Source organism: Zonotrichia leucophrys, chromosome 4 (genome assembly GCF_028769735.1).
Source record: "Zonotrichia leucophrys gambelii isolate GWCS_2022_RI chromosome 4, RI_Zleu_2.0, whole genome shotgun sequence".
In the NCBI taxonomy this organism is placed as follows: Eukaryota; Metazoa; Chordata; class Aves; order Passeriformes; family Passerellidae; genus Zonotrichia; species Zonotrichia leucophrys.
Genome location: NC_088173.1, coordinates 1,305,310 through 1,324,517, shown reverse-complemented (window position 1 = coordinate 1,324,517; position 19,208 = coordinate 1,305,310). Strand labels below are relative to the sequence as shown.

The 19,208-nt window shown below is 49.3% G+C and overlaps 1 protein-coding gene across 1 annotated transcript in view; it reads right to left on the bottom strand.

Moving 5' to 3' along the window:
* The window catches only part of NAT8L (N-acetyltransferase 8 like), a 32,645-nt gene extending 16,826 nt beyond the window's left edge, over positions 1-15,819 (bottom strand). The window contains exons 1-2 of the mRNA XM_064710198.1: positions 15,304-15,819; positions 13,918-14,082 (exon numbers count right to left, since the gene is read on the bottom strand). Coding sequence (XP_064566268.1) covers positions 13,918-14,082; positions 15,304-15,637 — 499 coding nt within the window. The 5' untranslated portion in view covers positions 15,638-15,819. The remainder of the gene's footprint in view (positions 1-13,917; positions 14,083-15,303) is intronic.
* Between the last annotated feature and the right edge of the window lie 3,389 nt (positions 15,820-19,208).

The following is a 19,208-nucleotide window of genomic DNA, read 5'->3' as shown; positions in this document are numbered from 1 at the left end:
AGCCAAGAGAAGCAACCAGGACATCCTAACACCCACAATAAATACGGCTCTGCTGTACTCTGAGCCTTTCCTTCTGCACATGGCAGTGGTTCCACAAGAATCCCTGACACAATGAATCAAACCTCCCTGACCTCCAGCTTTTCATAACCTATAGGAGTGAAACAGCAACCACAAGGAGTTATATTCTCTCTGAAACCACAGTGAAGAATTCATTACTCAATATTGAGGAAGACATCAGGAAAAAATAAGAGGTTTAGGGTGGAGATTTGGTAAAAAACTACAGGCTGAAGTCAGGTGGTAGATGGTTTGATCTCATTAAGTCTATTGCAAGCAATAAATATTTCCTATTTCTAGTGTAACACCTTGAAATGGTGCTGCACACACAATCTTTCCAGGGCACAGGCAACCAGCAAGGACATCACTTATCATTAGCTGGGACAAACCCACCCTGTCACCAGCTGCCACACCCAGGTGAGCCCCTAAAATCCATTACAATGGACTGGGAAGAGATCAAGATGTGAGGAGTGAGCTCATCACCTCTGTCCTGCCCAGCTGCTCACCAAGGGCTCTCACTTGGGCATTTCTCACTGGACCAACCCTCTCTGACCTGCATGAGCCCCCAAACACCAGGGCAAACCTATTCCCCTAGCCTCTGGGGAAGGGGTATGTGACTAAACAGGGAAACTGGGAAAGATAATCAAACTGGTCAGGAAAACCAGGCTTGGACATCCAACCCCAGGCTTTCAGCATGCTCCCATCAAGGCAGCATGCTCTCTCTGCAGAGGTGCTCATCCTATCATGGAAAGTGATGGGAAAAAAGCAATTTCTGTCTGCAGCATGCCAAGAAACAAGTCCTTTCCCTTGGAATAGGGGTCTGATGTACTTCTGACATCCAAGGCTAGAGGCAGTAACAGGACTAATCCTACAGTTTGTAGCAAATCCAACTCCTGACCCATATAAATAAATGAATAAATAACTACCAAACCTCTCTGGAAGTAAACATTCTGAGTATTCTTGATGTGCTTTTAGCAGCATCACACTTCTAACACTGGAGGACTTCCTCGAGCAATGACCCTCTCCAATTGGGCACACCAATCAGCCCATCCCATTTGGGATGAGCAGGGAAGGAGGCCCTTTCCCCATCACACCCTAAGGTGTTCCCTAGTCCTGCTGGGGCTGGATCTGACCCACTGAGAGCTGCAGGCACCTCCTGGTATCTGCACCTTCCCACATCTTCAACCCAACCCCCACGAGGTGGGTGGTGACTTCCATGACCAGGCAGAGCCAGCAGACAGGGCTGGTACCACTGCTTTCTACTCTCACTGTGTTTGCAAAGCCTGGTTTGGGGAGATGCTGAGCCCTCCTGAGATGGTGTCAGAGGGTACTCAGCCCTTCTGAGGCAACTGGGACAGCCAGGGGCACTACTGCAATGAGAGCTGTCCTTGAAAATAAACACAGCAGGAGAAGGCAACCCACCATCCTTCAGGTACCCCCTCCCCATGGGCACCCCACCCCAGCTCCCACTGTAAATGAACACCTTTCTGGCCTGCAGCCCGCTTACTTCCCCAGCCTCACTGTGAGGATGTAACTCCTGGGACTGCAATATTTACCCCTAACTCAGCCAAACAAGCCCTGGGGTGAGGCTGCTCCAGTGTATTTTGTGTACACACATTCACCTGTGTATGCCAAGGCAAAGGGCCCCCACTCCCACTCTGCTGCTGGAGCCTCTCACACAAGCAGGGCAAACACTGCCTCAGGACTTCACCTCCTTCTGCCACAGGTCACAGAATCCTACCATGACTTGGGTTGGAAGGGACCTTAAAAATCATTTGGCTCCAATCCCCTGCCATAGGAAGGAAGGTCTTTCAATAGAGCAGACCCCAGAAAAACCTCCCAGGCAGCTGGAGCCTTCATCACCACACACTGCTTCAACCCTTAACTCTCAGCAAACCAGTGGCAATGCCCCACATGAGGCCAGAGCTTTGCCATGGTGCAGAAAAAGCACACTTGTGAAAGCCAACAGTTTTCTACATGCCTCTCCCAGCACATCAAAGCCAATCTGCTTTGGGTATAGCTCTACTGAGCTCCACTAGCCCAGACTCAAACCAGCGCATTTATTTAACATGGCAGCACAAGAAAATTCCACATCCATAAATACACAAACATCTGTCAGGCTGGGCACAGACAATGGATGTGTTGTGGATGATGCATTAACAGAAAATGAAAATTACATGTGTAACTCTCTACATCTCTAAAACTAAATAAGAAAAAAACCCCAACCTTTGCCACACATTCAGGCCAAAAAGTCCCTACAGAAGCCTATTCCATATCTCCTGTGATAAGCACCTATCAGCTTGTTACACCCCACATTCTGTGAACCCCAGCCTCAATACCAGCCACAAGAGCTGGGGATTTGAAAGACATCTGTGAAGTGAATTACTGGAGTGAGTAGGTAACAGGCCATGTCTCACTCCATCAGGAACACACGTGGCAAATGAAGGGCAGGCTGCTCAGGGCTAGGGAAAGCAGACACCTCCAGGCTGCTCAGGGCTAGGGAAAGCAGACACCTTCGTGCCTGCCCCCTCAGACTGAGGCTCATTCACAAAGGACCTGTGGAAAGGGGATCAGCTTACAAATACAAACTGAATACAAACTGCACTACAGCAACCTGAGCCAGAAGATATTAAAATCCACACGAGACTGGGTAGAACTGTAGTATTTTAAGGATCTGTTGCATTGTCCCATCTACAAAGACAACACTAAACCTCCACACACAATGCCGGGATAGGGCAGGTTCACAACTACAACTCCTTTTTCCAGTGCATCAGTATTCCCTAAAGCATCATAAATTCATCTTTCAGGCAGCTGACAGCACACACAGCAAACCCAAGGTTTACCACCATTTATGTCACAGGTCCCCTGTAACTATCAAAGAGGACTTGGACCTATACTGCCCCTAAGTATATGCTAAACTCCCAGCAAGAGGCAAAGGATTTAAGCCCATGATTAAGCTAAAGCAAATGCTCCACTGAATCTTTAAGCCAAACTGTCCCAAGAGTTCAGTCTCAGTCAATGTGGGGGGTTATGTGAAGATTTTTTTTTAGGATTTCACTGAAATCCTCTTTAGCTATTTGAGTTATCCATGAAAAATGTTCCCACTTCTTGAGAATCCTTGCAGATGCTTTGATGTTCCTCAGACTACTGATGGCTCAAAAAAGCCCCGTAAAACCCGATGATGGCTTATTCCCAGACAAGAATCACTGTCCAAGAGGCACAGCTTGATGTTATCCTCTGAACACTGACAGCTTCTGAAACCCCACCAGACATAAATTTTCAGAGACATTAAGTGAATCTAATTGACTTTACAAGCAGCAAAAGCTTGAAAAGGTGTTTTACAAATACCCATTTTAGACAATTTGGATTTAAAAAACAACACAACCCTCTCATTAGCATCTCTATTGTACAGTAACTTTTTCACTGCTTGCTTTCTCTCTTTTTTAACAAATCCCACAATAATAATGCAATTCCACCAAGGAGGACTTCATCAGGATGTTCAGCAGCCAGGTTTCTGCTGTGCTTTCATTGCTCTGCCTCTCACTAACATCATCTGAATTAGCACTTGGAAATGGCAGGTGCTCCAAACCAGGCTGTTTTCAAAAGCTTCTCTTTGCAGTTCTACTATTTAACATTATTTTAAATTGGAAGACTACAGATTTAGGTCTTCCCTGGATTCCCACTAGAAGTGTTACACAGTGTTTCTGATGCTGTTCTCCAGATCCAGGGAGGATGAACAGATTTGGCACCTCCAAAAAAAGAACAAAAAACCCTGGTCTCAGAAAATGAAGTGGTTTGTGTTTTTTTTTTTTTCTTGTGCACTCTGAATGCAATAAGGATTTCATATATCTTGTTAAAATGGGAAGGATTAGGCTTGTAAGAAAAGTTATAGGGGAAAAGATCAATTGACACATCTAGAAGTGATGTGGGTCAGATGCTCTGAAGAAGGTGTAAGAAATGTTGTTGCTGGCAGCTCATTTGCCTTTAGATAAAATGTTCTCCCCCCAGCAGCGACATGTGGGTTTGTGCACTGTTTGCAGCTTAGCAGACACAAAATATCCTCGTGCTGCTGACTTCTATTTATTTTCTCATCTTTGTTATTCTCACACTTCTACCAAAAGATACTTGCAAGTATTTACTTGCACTCACCACACATCTGGACAAACTAAGAAGAGAAGAAAGTACATATACAATAAAATTAGGTAAAGGCACATAAATTGAAAAGTTTGATGGAAGGAAGGGGAAAATCAGAGATACAGAGGGATCCTGGGTAGGGGACCACCAACCATGGGAAATGCCAGAAGTGATGAGTAAAGCAAGAAGTAGATCAGACCAAAAATCACGGGAGAATTCAACACAGGGAAGGACAAGAGAGGTGAGCAGAACTCAAAGGAATGCAAATATTGCAGTTAGACCCAAGACTGGAAATGTGGGATACTGAACTACTGTGCTAGGGGATGGAAAAGAGGTAAAAAAATGGGAAAAAAAAAAAACCCTCAAGGAATCACTAATGATATCTGATACCTGTTAAAGTGAGCATTGTGCAAGGTGCACATGACCAGACAGCTGGTCCAGCACCCCATTTCAATTAGCAGCACCAGCACAGAGCCCAAGAGCTGCAAGGGTAAAAAGCAAACAAACTTGCACTGCTGATGCTGGCTTCCAAGTCAGGATTCAGCACACTGGCAAGGGAGAGTGGGAGCAGCTTGTATAGCAGTTACTGGTGATTGAGGGTAAATCTAGGCAAGCAGCTTACTTAAAAATGCAGGTTTTGTCAATGCAAAACAATTCACACATTTGTCCTGAATCACCAAAGGTGGAAAATGAAAGGCGGAGGAAAGCCAGGCTGGCACAAATCCTGCACAGAGCTCAGCCCCCAGCACTGCTGGCCAGGACACAGGCACACAGCTCAGTGCCCCAAGGATCACATGGAATGGATGCCCCAGCAGCCAGGACTTCAGAGATGGACCCCTCAACACCACTTCTTCAACTACTGCACCGGTATAAAATACCTAAATACGTAATTCAAACAGGGCCTGGGATGCCTGAAACGCCAGCACTGACTCAGTACAGATTTAACAGTGCCATGCAAAGCAGGACCTGCCTGAGGGGAACCAACACTTCACCATGTCATGGCTCTATCATGGTCAGCATTTCCTAGGTATGCACTTGGGTCTGACCTGTGCTTCTTAAGGAAAGCTCTAACAGCCAACTATTGTGTTTTGGGCTGGAAAAAGCATTACATCCCCCACTAAACACAGATCCTTGCTTCATCACAGTGAAAAAACAGAGAGGGAGTAGCAAATCAGCTTGCTTTGGACCAAAACTACCCTTCCTTCCTTTTACTTTCCAGTTCCTGAACTGAAAAATCATTTTCTCACAAAACCTGTTTTTCAGTTTTGCCACTTGGATAAGTCCTAGAAACAACACATGAATTTTAAGTGACAAATATGACTCGCTAGCTACAATTTCAAGCAGGACACGCTGTGGTGGGACTAATACCTTGCATTATTCCATTAGCATTCACACTGTTGCAAATCCCACTTTAAATAACAATATCTCATGTAGCCACTTAAAAATACAACTGTAATACATGCTTCCCATTACCAATTTTGAAAGGTCTCCTTTCACTCCCAGAATCCCATTTTAAAGCAGAAGCCCAGCCTGGCACTAAGCCCTGGGAATCACAGGTGTACATTTTAGAACTATCCTGAAAGAAATAAATTTTTTTCCTTTTGAAAGAAACACTCTTCAAACAATTACAGAAGACAATGAATGATACTGTACTGTGCTGTCAAAAATTGTTAATTGATTGCTGGGGTCCAATGGGTCAATAGATGACTTAAAAGAATGGCTCAAAGCCATCTGTAACAGATACCACAGCTTGTACCTGGCTCTGACCAGACCACTATGAACTAATTTTTGAAGCATCCTTAATAAAGGACATGAGGCTTCTTGGCAATTGCATGTGCCCCCCTTACCAAAACACAAAAACAAAAAAAGAAGGAAAAAAAACCCCAAAAAATCCCCTCAAAACCCCCCTAAACCCTATTATTTGGTTACAAGGAATAAATATGTCAATAGAAACTAGGTAAGACATGCTGCTATCTTTGGATATTCTTTAAGACTCCTTTCATTAGCCACCTGTCAGGATAACAAAACGATGCCTCAGCTTTCTACAGAATGGAAAAAAAGAAAATCTAAAAATACACTTTGAAGCTCCCTGTTTTGCTGATGCAGAAAGTGACAACAAAGGCTCATACATCCCTCAGCTCATCACAGAACCAGATACCAGCAAAACACTCCAGGTCTCTCTTTCTGCTGTAGCCTGGAAGGGAACAGCACCAAGTATGTGATTATTTGTAACAGATCCCCAGCAGTGCATTACCAAAACAAAGCCAATACACCAGCAAACAACTCTGTGAGCTCCCAGAGTCCCCAAGGGGCTCACAGCCACCCCAAAAGTCATTCCCACCCTGAGAAGTTAAATATAACCTGCCTGAATCAAGATCTAAGCCTACAGAAGGAATTTCAGAAATCCACTCTGAAATTTGGGGAGATTTTGAATGCTCTGCCTTCTTGAAAAATCAGGCCATGGATTTAGACTTTTACATAAAGCCCAGGTTTTTTTTCCATATATTAAGAGGTCTCTTCAAGTAGAGAGCAATCCTCCACGGCAATTTCTTAAGTATTAAGACCACTGGTGGTGCACACTGAGAGGCAACAACATTACCACACTTGGGTAATCCTAGGAGGCTGAATATAATAAATAAATACAACAATGTGAAAATAAGATTTATCAGTTCATGTTCCTACATCCAAAATTCAGTGTCAAGAGGAGCTCAAAGCTTTGTACCTGTAAAACTCCTGCCACTAGTCAGATATCCAACACAGAGCCTAAATTTAGGCTATTATGAAACCTTAAACTGAAACACTTTTGGGCAATTGTTTTAAATTTTGGTCATTCCTAAGAAAGCAAGAGGAAAAAGAGCTGCCAAAACCCCTTTATAAGAGTAATAAATTTGCATTTAAACTTGTGAACAAAATTCTGGAGTCAGAACCCGTTTTGGTTTATTCACTAAGACAGTCCTGAAAAATTGCATACAGTCATGCCAGAAAACATTTAACACTGGAGAAAACATTAAAAAAATTACTCGAAGTTAGGAAAAAACCACAAAACACCTGATGTCCTTGACTCCTTCACGTTCCTAAATCCTAATGTGGTGTGTTTGCTGGTCTTGAGAAGTTAACTGCACCTAAAAAACTACTGATGTTCAATTTACACAACTGGTTACCTCCTGTACTGAAGATTAATGAGCAGCACTGGCATGTGCTGAGGATCTTCAACACCTGCAGCTGAGCTCAGGTTCAGCAGCATCACATCCACCAGTCAAGGCTACAGCTCAAACACTGAGTGATGGTCACGTACATGAGGGACTGGCTGTTTTAGAGAGAATGCTTGAACACATGGAGGGTGAAAAAAAGGTCAGATTACTCTGCAAAATTTACTATAAAATCTATTTTCATCTAATTTTGACATGGGACCGTGCCAAACTTGTGGATCTAAAGGGAGAGCTATTTTTATGTTATGGGTATGCACATTGAGTAATGGGTTTGTTGCATATGTTCCTGCTCCTGTGATAAATAAATAGGGGGGGGGGGAGGCTGCAGCTGCTTGCCCATAACCACGTTTATTCCACTGGCTGTGGATGACACAGCCCTGAATCTACAGACTGCTCCCCTCATCAGGCAACTCCAGTTTTCCTATGTGGGCCTTTCACCAAGAGCATTGCCCTTCTACTCTGTACTACCTGAGCCCCCAGAAGTGGAAAAAAAAAGATTTTGTGAGGTGGAAAGAGCCTGCAGACCCTCCAGTGGATTGAGCAGAGTGGGCGCAAGTGGCCCAGCACTGCAAGGGACCCAAGCTGTGTCACATCCTGATGTAGCCCAGCTGTTACAGGGCTGCAGCACTGGGGCTCTGCATGGTGCTTGCTGCTGGGCCAGGACAGCCCTTGGCCAGCTCTGGGAATTCAGGTGGGGGCAGAGCTGGCGCCAGCAGCTCTTTGCCTTGCTCACTGTGCCCATGCCTGCAGGACAGGGCTGCCTCCAGATGGAAAAGCCAAGGCTCCAGCACAGTGAAATGAGGCAGCCATGAGTGATGGAGTGCCAGTGTGAGAGGAGGTGGGTTTTGGGAGGCAATCCCACTCTTAGGACATTTTACATTACTCAAATAAAACCAAAACATTTCAGCCCACTACAAATGCTGGACAAAGCCCATCCCTAACACCTGGAAACATGAGTTGTTTTTATCTTGCTTCCCAAAAAACTCTGCACTGGAGATGAGAGATGCCAAACCAGGCAGTTTCATGCTGCTAAGTTGTAGAAACCCAAAAGCAACAGTAGAAAAATCTCTGACTGTCCCCTTTGCAGGAGGTCAGCTTTGGAAATACTTCAACAAAATACTTCCCACTATAAAGTATATGGAAAGCCTGTAATCCTAATCTTCTAGGATCTCTCTGCTATGGAGGTCACATCCCTGGAAGCACTCTCATGGAGCTCCAGAGATGCCAGCAGTGATATTCTCACAGGACAGACTTTCCTCTGCTGAGGAGACCTAACCTCAGTTGCCAGCAGTGATAGGAAGCAGAGCGGGGGAACACCCAGGAGGAGATAAGGACACAGCCTCTCCCGTGGCTTTCCCAGCCCCACACAGAACCGCTCACCACCCTACCCCACTGTGGGAAAGGCAAGCATGAAAACCCCAACACAGGACAGGCAGCTCAGGGGCTTGGCAGATACACGAGGTCAGGGCACGGCATATGCCAGCAAGAAATGCTGCAGATAGGGATGCTTCAGATTCCAGCTGCCCCTTGGGCACCAGGAGTGGGGCAGGGCTCTCCAAAAACACATTCCTCCACTGGGAAGCAGCAGCCCCGAGCCCTCTCTGGCTCAGGTAACTGAGCAGTTTCATTGCAAAGCGAGAGCTGCTCTATTCTTCCCCAACAATGTTATCGCTCGGCAGCTTCACTCCTGCTTATCTAGCAGCTTGAGCATTATCCAGAATGTGGAAGAACTGGGCTCTGTGGCTGCCCCTCTGCCCCAGGGCTCAGTGGGGAGAAACACCCTCCCCACCCCCTCTGTGTGTCTTTGGAAGAGTTTAGGCATGGCAGAGCAACCACAGCTCCAGGGCTGAGGATCTCCTCCCCAAGGCAGACCCTGTATTTTCCCTGCACCCCAAAAGTCACTGGTGCTCACCTCTGAGCCTCCCCAATGCTCAGCACTTATGGAGCAGAGGTAGCAGGAGCCACAGGACTCACAAACAGCTGTCCAGCTGTGCCAGAGGGAAAAAACCCACTGCCAAATGGCCTGATGCAAGACACAAATACTCACTTGTTACCCAGACAGACACCTCACAGCAGGTGAGGGAAACCTCAAAAGGTGGAGGCAGCAAACAGGATCTCACCTGATCACAACCCAGCTCTGGACCTGCCTAACTGGTGTTCTTCTGGCAGAAGGGCATGATCCCAGAACCTCTGCCAAGAAGGGCAGGACATCCCCCTTTGGGCTCAGCTGAGGAATGTGCCACCCAAGAGCAGCAGAAACCGAACCCTATAGAGCCATCCCCCTGCAGTCCCTCTTCCAGGGCCCTGCGCCGCAGGGAGGCCAGGATATCCCTGCAGGCTCCTCCCGTGCACTGTCACACACAGGGGACAAAGGGCAGCAGCACAGGAAGGCTCTGCTCACCCTGGATGGAGGCAGGAGAGCAAGGCACCATCCCCTTCCTGCCTGGAGCACCCAGAGGTGCCTGGCTGCCCACAGAGCAGGGCTGGAGCTGTGCAGCTGCCACAGCCCTCGGCACGGGTGGCTCTGTGACCCAGCACCCGCAGCAGCACTGCAGCTTCAGCTGCTGCATCACCAGGGCACCGACACCCCCCAGGTGCCTCAGCTCCCCAGGGTGTCCCTCTGTGCTGTCTGTCTGTCCAGCCTCCCCTGCAGCACTGGGCACTGCGATGCAGCCACCCAGCTGTCACCAGCTCCCAAAACCTGACACAGCCCAGCTGCCACCACCACCAGGTCTTTGCAGGACCAGGTCAGGTATGCACACACCTCAGCAAACCCTGCCAGGACAGCCACAGCAACTCGATGAACAACCACAGACACAAGGAAATTCATAAATTCGTCACCCAAAGCTCCAGTTCCTGTCACTTTGGGGAGCAGCAGTTTAGCATGGGACACAAGGAGTCTTGGTTTCCATAAGCTCTGCAGCTGAGACCTCAGCCTCACAAGAATATCTCTAACACACCAACCACTGCAAAAAAAACATACAACACAACCAACTGGGACAGAAGCTTAAAGAGACACTGTAAAATTGATTAGTCATCAAAATCATCAGACCATAAAAGAAGCTCCAGCTGTGCTCATCTTTTTTTTGTGTAGATAAATGCAAGAGGCAGGGCTCTATTTAAAATTAATTCTTTTTCTTTGGTTGGTTTTGGTTGGGGTTTTTTCTATTTACTAGAGCTTGTTACTCTGGTTGACAATTAAGATCATTATCCAATTCCTTTCTTTTTCACCATTCCACTAGCCTTTTTTCATAGCCTTTGAAAAAGGAAATAAAAAGAAGGTAAATTCCAATAAGTGCTATTTTAAAATGAAAAATGTGAATTTACAAAGAGCTCAGGAAGGTGTTTGAACCATTCAACCTTCTGTTTTAAGACCCCAGCATGCACAACACAAACAATTCCTTTCATATTGAAAGCAATTTCAAGTCACACTGCTGTGTACAAGCTCCAAGTTAAGCACTGGCCCAAATGTTCTGCCAGACCCTTGGCATAAGTGTAGGAGGGCAATAGAAAACAAAGATTTGAATTTTGGCTAGTGTACTTCTGCAAAATCACTGTCAGCACATATTTTTCAGTTCATACAAAATCCAGCAGAGGAAAATTCAAATAACTAACTTGGAGACGTTCAAAAAAGCTGCAGAAGAAAAGCCCTAATATGGTGCAACTCATGGAATTGTTCAACACTGATCATTAACCTGGGTACTCACAGTATCCCACTGCAAACCTGGTCCTTTTGGCTTGGTTATAAACTGACCCACATGTTCTGTGGAGGCTTTCACAATACCACCAAGAATGATCCATTTTAATAGTTAAAATATCCCCTCACTGTAGATGCCTGCCTCACCAGAAGCTATTTGCTGTAGATACTCACCACAACACTACTCCCCAGCTCTAGGCACCACACAGAGCTGGCTGCAAACAACGGGGTTTTGTGCCTGGGTATCTTGGATTCCAAGGGCAAAAACCTCAGCAAAGCCTCAACCAACATCTTTATCCATGTCCCAGTTCTACCTTTGCATTCATCACCCTGAGAAACAGGAATTCGTAACCCCACCACAAAAAAGCTCTCTTTCTCTTTTTTCCGTGCTGAGAAAAAAAAGATATTGAAAGAGGAAAACATGGATTCTCTAGAGAAGGAGCAGCAAGCTGCCTGGTCATATTCCCAGGCCAAGCTACAGCTATATCAGGTTGGGTTTAACTTGTCTGGTCAAGCTCTGGCCACCTCCAGCCTCTCTGGGACCCTGTCCCCACATCCCATTACTCTTAACACCTCACTGAGAAAGCTCTCACAAATATCTCAGCTGCCACAATACAACAAGCCCTTCTCATTCCCACTGCAATAATTTCTGCCTGGGTGCTAATTTGTAAACTAGGCAAATAAAAGACAAACTTGGGGCTTGAATTTGTTTTATTGCCATTGTTGTGTCCTTTGGGTGGGATGGGCAATGCCAGTGGGGCACATTGCTGCCTTCCTCTGGATGTTCAGCCAGCCAGCCTTCAAAGTGCACAAAACTCTGGCATTTTCTAGGATAACTGTGTTTATCCTGCTGTCCTACAGAAAAAAAAAAATCCACCAACTGCATTTTTGGAGGAAACAGGAGCAAACCACTGGATTCATGCCTTGTGGCCAGCTACACCAAATAGCACCACATGGATTTATGGCACACAGCACTGGTTCCAATGCACAGACACCCTTCTCCAGACCCCAAAGCCTCCCTGGTCCCTTTATCCAACACCATTATCATCAAGAACCTTTAACAAGCACCAACAATCCCATAAATCTGCTTTTTATGGCATGGCAGAAGCTTAATTAGATGATTAAATTCTGTCAAAAATTAAAGCCCACACATTTGCTCTAAAATTGCAATTAGCTCTTCCAGGTACCAAATAAAAGCAATGCTAACATTTTAAAGACATGTTGGCAACACAGCTGAACTAAATTACATTACTGACCCTAAACAAATTGAGGGCATCACTTTGAGTCTCTTTCCCTTATTTTCTGTGTCTGCAAGTGTTATAAACACAGGCACTGTGATCCCTCTCAGTTGTGACCATGCAAGCCCTGAGCATTAACAAGCGAAGCAGCTCACCTATTAACTCCATGTCACACATTCTTATCCTACTGGAATCTTCTGCTCGTTTCTCCAGCATAATACTTTGCTGGGCCTCACTACAGAGGTGCAGAAATGTTTTGCTATGAACCCTTTGATTTCTGCAACACCACCTTTAATGAAGATTGATCTTTTTCAATATACAACACACATCACTTAATTTTTACAAAAAAACGCTCTGTAAATGAAACACACTCTGTGTGTAAGATGGGACAAGATATAAGATATGCACTATGTATAGATATAAGATATATCTGTATGAGATATACACCATGATGGGAAGAGACAGCTAAATTAAGCTAGTTAACGATTTTCATAAGAGGAGCAACACTTTAGCAAAATGTAACACTGCATATTATAACCAAGGGAAGGCTTGTGGCTATTACACTTCCTAGCAGTTCTCTAGAAGTGCCCAGGGAAAGGTTTGTCACACCTGGGGAACATGAATGATACAGCAAAAACATGGTCATGTGGAAAAATAACACAGCAGGTACCCAAGAAGAGAGCAGGTACCCCAAGAAGATGGAACTCAGGTGGGATACCATCCTTGCCTTGCTTTTCCAGCTCACCACTAGCACTCTGTGACCACCAAAAGCAAACCTCAATCCCCAACTGACTGCCCAGGCATCCCCCTGCCCTTGTCCTCAATATGGTTGTGTGCCTACAAAAAGGGAAATAGCACCTGATAGGTCATAAAAAAAAGGGTCTTTAGAACCTAAGTCGTCTTTTACAGCTTAACAAGGTATCATCATCATTAGATACTGTATTTTTAATTATATGCATATATGGAACAAAGGGATGAACCCAGATCAGGGCAAGCTTATGTGGCAGCAGCCCTTTACATACCTGATCCAAGCCTCCTCCAAAACACCTGCATTAAGGAATGTTCTTGAATGACATGGGAAAATGGGCTCAATAGCTAAAATGGGCTCCTCTGAGCATTTGGGCTAAAAGGCCTTTCATCTCCCTCTCCTCCTGCAGTCAGAGCTAATACCAAATGCATGGAGCAAAAAACCACCGAGCTGAGGATGTAAGGGCCCAGGCTGCAGGGAATGACCCACATCCTCCAGCCTCAGTGTCCCCAGGCACCTCAGCCCAGCCCTCGGGGTGGCTGTGGGACCCAGCAGCACGGCGCTCCAGGGGTGGACAGAGCCTGCCTGGGATGACTAGGCACTTGCGGGAGGGGGAGTAATGAAAAAAAAAATTAAAGAAACCAAAATCAGCAAAAAAAAAACCCCAGACCAAAGCCAGAGATGGCTTTGTGCCTGGTGTGGCTAAAGAGCTGCATTCTGGCGACTTTTGAGCTTGCTCAGTGCTGCTGACAGGAGGAAAAGGCGCCAGCAGCAGGGAGCAGCCATGTTCCCCAGCAGGCTGGGGGAGGAAGGCTCCCTCGGGGAATTCGTACTCACCTGGCGGTTTCATGTAATATTGCTCAATATCGGACATGTCCGTGTGCAGCGCACAATCGAGATAGTGCAGGATAACTTTTCTACTGAAGTAGTACCTCATGCCCATCAGAAAGATGGGCAAACAGCAGGTCAGCAGGAAGGACTTGGTCACAACAAAGCACATTACTATGGAGATAAGGAAGAGAAATAAACGACACCTGTCAGAAAAGAGAATTTAGTGTTGATTTCGGAATACAAACTCATTATAAAAATAAATCAACAAAACAAGCACAGTCAAAATATACATTTGCAGTACACACACAGTTCACGTTCTCGAGATTATCGTGTTAAGGGACGGCGTATCGCGACGAGACAACCCGGAGAAGTTTATGAGGTCCTGAAGGTGCCGGTGGGGAGGATGCCGCCGCGCCACGCCGGGGCCCACCGAGCCCCTCCGGAGCGGGGCCGCGGGCACCCCCAGAGCCCCGCACGCCCCCGGCCCCTCCGCTGTCCCCGGCGAGGCCGGAACGCGGCCGGGTGGAGGAGCCGCGCTGCGGGCACCGCTCCGCAGCCATGTGTTCGGCACTGCGGCACTGCTATTTCCATCAGCACCGACTCCCCGGGCAGCCACCCTGCCCGTCCCCATCCTGGGGCGCTTCTGCGGGTGCCTCTGAGCCGGCGGCTCTCTCGGCACGGCCCAGAGCCACCGGCTGCGTCCCCCAGCTCCCCAGCGCCTGCCGGGGGTCCCCCTCAGCGTGGGATCCCGTCCGCCGCGGCGTCTGGGACATGGGGGGTGCGACCAGCCTGCACCCACCGGGGGGAGGAGACCACCCCAAAGCCCTCTCGGGGCGGGGGGCACGCGTTATTAATTATTGGCGCGGGGAGGGGACACCTTGCAAGCGCTATTTTTAACTCGGGGAGGTGCTGTGACCCCGCGGCTCGGTGCGGCTGCAGGGGCACCCCCTCCCCACGCCGGGGGCGAATGGGGGCCGCTCACCGGCGGGCCCGGCTGTCTCCAAGCAACGCCGGCACGCCGTGCCCCCCTCGCCGGGCTGCGCGGGGGCGGCCGGTGCGCTCCGCTCCGCTCCCCTCCGCGCACCCCCGAGCCCTGTAATAACCACAATGACCGATGTGCCCTCACCCCCGCCGCGACCTCCCCTGCACGGCTGCCCGCCCTTCCACCCGCGAGGGTCGCGCATCCCCGGCGAAGCCCGGCTCCCCCTCCCAGCCCGCCTGGCCCCGCCGCAGCGCTGCGGCTCCGCGGCCGCCCCGCACGGTGCTGCGGCGCTGCCCGGCCGCACCGCGCCCGCGGGTCCCGCCGCCTCCCGCCTCTCCGACCATTTTGTGAAGACTCGCGGCGGCGAATAGACCCGGCGCCCCCCGCCCCAAAAGGGAGCGGATACTCACCCGCCAGCAGCCCGTAGAGCAGCTGAGTGAGGGGCTGCTGCTTCAGCCCCCTGAACGCCGTGTTGGGGATTCGCTCCATGATCCCCTCGTAAAAGATGCGGCGCACCACCTCCTGTTCAGAGGGGTGGAATTCGCGGATATAGACATTGTCGCGCCTGGGGTCTTCTTTTGGTGGGGTGAGGGGAGGTGGGGGTGAGGGAGGGGAGCCCGCCAAAGAGGGCCACATCTGGGAGGAGGAAACAATGATCGTGTCTTTTTTGGATCCCGGGATTGATTCATGATCTTCCGCCACAATCTTGGTCTCACAAACCATCTTGGGAGACAGACAATGCATGCAAACCGGCCGCGGGGAGGGGGCGAGGAGAAAAACGGGAGGGGAGGTGTCAGAAAATTAACAAAAAAATAAGAGTAAAAAAAAAAAAAAAAGGAAAAAGGGGAGGGGGAAGGAGCGGGGCGCGGAGCCGGCACAGAGACCCGCGGGCAGCGGGGCGCAGAGCAGCGCGGCCGGGCGGGACGAGAGGAAGGAGCCCCGCTGCATTTTGGAGAGGCATTTATAGGGCGGGGGGGCCGCGGGTCCCCGGGGTCCTAGAGCCCCCCGCATTGGCTGCGCGGGGTCGCCATGTGATCGGGGGGGCGGGACACCTCCCCCTTGCCCCCCCATCCCTGCACCGCCCCTTGCAAATTACTACGGCGCGGGGTTGCGCGGAGAGTCAGGGGCCGCGCATCCCTGCCCGCATGCATCGGTGCAGGCGGAAGAGGGTTATTAATTTATTTTTTATGTGTCTGTTTATCTACTGCGAACGCGTTGTGCACTCAGCAGATTTCTGGAGTAGTCGCTGCGGGTGCGCGGAGCTGCGCAGGGCGCTGCGGGAGCGCGGAGCCGCGGGGAGGGAGGGCCAGCCGGTGGGGCTCCGCACCGCGTCCCGGTGGGCTCCGCACCGCGTCCCCGCGGGCTGCGGCGCGGCTGCTCCGCCGTGGGTCCTTCCCCGCGTCTCTGCGCGCCCCCGCTCCGCCATCCCGCGCGGAACGCTCTGCGGGGCGGAACGGCCGGGGGGGTGCAGCCGCGCGGCCCCGGCTCGTCCCAAGCCCAAGTAAATGCCCCTCATCCATCCCTCAGCGACCCCCGGTCAGTAACTTTTCTTGCCGTGCCCACGCCACTGCGCGGTGCGGAGAGCGCAGCCGGCCCAGCCGCCTCCGCGCCCCTCCGCGGGGCGGTGAGAAGAGATGGAGGGGGAGGAGGGATGCGCAGGGAGGAGGACGGGCTCCTCCTCTTCGCAGGACCCGAAAAGCTTCGGCCGCTCCCGGTTGGAACCGGCCGGCATCTGCCCGAGGCATGCGCCGTGCGCGGCCGGTGCAGGGACGGGGTGGGCGGGGGATGCCGGGCGGGGAGGCGGGAGGCCCCGGTCCCCCCGGTGCCGTGAGGTGCATTCCCCGAGAGCTCCTCCGTCTGCGCCTTCCCATGCCCCGTGACAGCGCCCAGCCGTAGCAGCTGTGCCTCTCCTCAAACTTCACCTGTGCATCCCCCCGGGACTTGCAACTCCTGCGAGCCTCAGCCGTGCCTTCACCTGCAGGGTGCACCCATACACCCCATCAGAGTTTCATCGGTGCCTCTTGCTCCGGTAAGGTGCTCCTGTGCACCCCCCGTGCAGTCAACGTCCCTGTGTCCCCCTGCCATGTGCACATGTCCCTGTGAGATGCGCCTGTGCACCCTCCCTACAAGTTCTGTCCCTGCATGTCCTGGGAGATGCACTCTGCCCTCAGGGAGTGCGGCTGTGTCGCTGGAACTCTGCGGGATTTGCCTTCTTGGAGCTCCCGGGCTTTGGTCTTCAGGAAGATGCAGTGACTGGATCTTGGCTTCAAGCTAAAGATTTATTTCACTGTGATGATTTCACAGTGGTTTCATTGCTTCACTTTTTCTATTAAAAATAGTTCAGGAGTATGAGAGGAGGGAGGGGGGAAGGTTTAGATAAGGACTTGGAAGCCTTCCCACCCAGAGGAGCAGTGCCAGCACCCCACAGGCTTGCACTGCATTGGACATCCCTGGTGAGAAGGTGCTCCTTGGGTGGCTGTGGGACCTGCTCGTGGCCAGGCACTGCAGAGCTGCCCGGCTGCTTTGGCACCTGCAGAGCTCCGCTTTCTAACCAGCATCACCTGCAACTGCAGCCAGAGCGACCCCCAGTTCCCAAAGCCTTTGCACTGGAGATCAAAACACGGGATTATAAAAGGCATTGTGGCACAGGTACAATAGTGGATGAGTTGGCCAAAAGAGCATCTCCTGCGCTAAAGTGGAGCCTCCTGTGGGAGGGACATCACCCCAGTGAGGAGAGGCAAGGCACATGGCATGACCTGCTAAACATCTCCTGCATGCCCCCTAACATCTCATTTCAGCAAGGAAGGAGCAGTTGGACTCATGCACTTGGGAGATACCTGGCAGCCCCAAATTCACCAACACAAAGAGTTGGTGGATGGGGGAGAAAAGCTGAAAAATCAGGGCAGTGTTTGCCTTTCAATTCTGAAAGCTTTGGGCCAAAGATAGAAGGTTGCTGTTTCAGAAATATAATTAAGATAATGCTTAGTTCCCATATGCCTGGGTCAAGCAGGTATTTATTTTTGCTTCATCCTTTCTAGTCAGATGTATTCTTTATTTATGAAATTACTACAGTAATAAAAACAACTCATTCCTAAAAAAAAAAAAAAATAAAAACAACCTACTGTAGTTATGTAACAGCCAAGGGAGCTCCCAGTTCTGGGCTGTGGACCTGAGTGTTTGCAGATGAGTTATCTTTAGAAAAGTACTAAATACTTGTTTACTATTTATGCTGCCATTTGAGCATCTTATGAGCAGTAATGAATATCTCCTGTTCCCCCAAGATAAGGGGGTTTCATCCTTGGCCACAGCAAGGGAACTGAGGCACAGAGGGATGCAGAGATTTGTGCACCATCATGCAGTGACTCAAAGAAAGCACAAAGCACTGGACCAAATTTCCTGAATCCTCACTGTAGGAATGCCAAACTTTGCCTTTATTATTGCAAAGCCAGGATTCAGCTTTCTCTGAAAATGAGGGTGAAGGGGAGGTTCTAGGGGTGCTGCGCAATGGGGAAGAGGGAAGGAGGAGCTGAAAGCTGTGACTGACTGAAGCAAATGTCAGTGAAAATTAAGGGCCTCTCTGAAATCCACTGCAAAAGCCAGTCAGGTTCACAGACGGCAGATTTGGGTCCCTGGAATGAAAAGGATATTGTTAACAGCAGCTTGCTGGCAAGGCAACTGCTCTGCCAGGAGCTTTTGGTCTTTAAGAACACAGTTGTCATCCCAAGTCACTGAGGATTTTACTCTTGAGTTTACTTCTGCTCCTTCAGGACCTAAGGGTAAATCTCCCACATGCCATGACCGACTGCTGAACCTCACGGATAGAACTAATTTAATTAAGATGGACAGTTTAAAGTTTGAGTGTCGTGCCAGTGCTCTCAGCAGCTCTCACTGCTCAGTGTAAAACAGGAGATTGTACAGGTGTTTGATCCATTGGTACATTGGGGAAAAAACCTGGGATAATGAGGGCAGCCTGTGTGACTCTGGGGGTTGAGGAGGTTTGAGTATTTCAGTTAGAAACATGCTTTGCCTTCAGCAGGTCTGCTTTAGGCTGACTTTGCTTTGGATTAGCACATCAAACCAGTAAGCCTTGGAAATGCCATTATTTATCCTTCCCAAGTCAGCAGCTCTCATCTTGGGTCAAGGGGAGTCCCTCCCATGAGCCCTAGGAAACACCCAGCAAATGTAGAACAGAATTACCAATTCCCCTGCTGACAGGATCATGCCCTGCTCTTTGTCTGAAATTTTGGGTTTTCTATGCAACCCTGGGCTTTGCATGACTTGAAACATCTTCCAGCCAGATTTTACTGTAACTCCT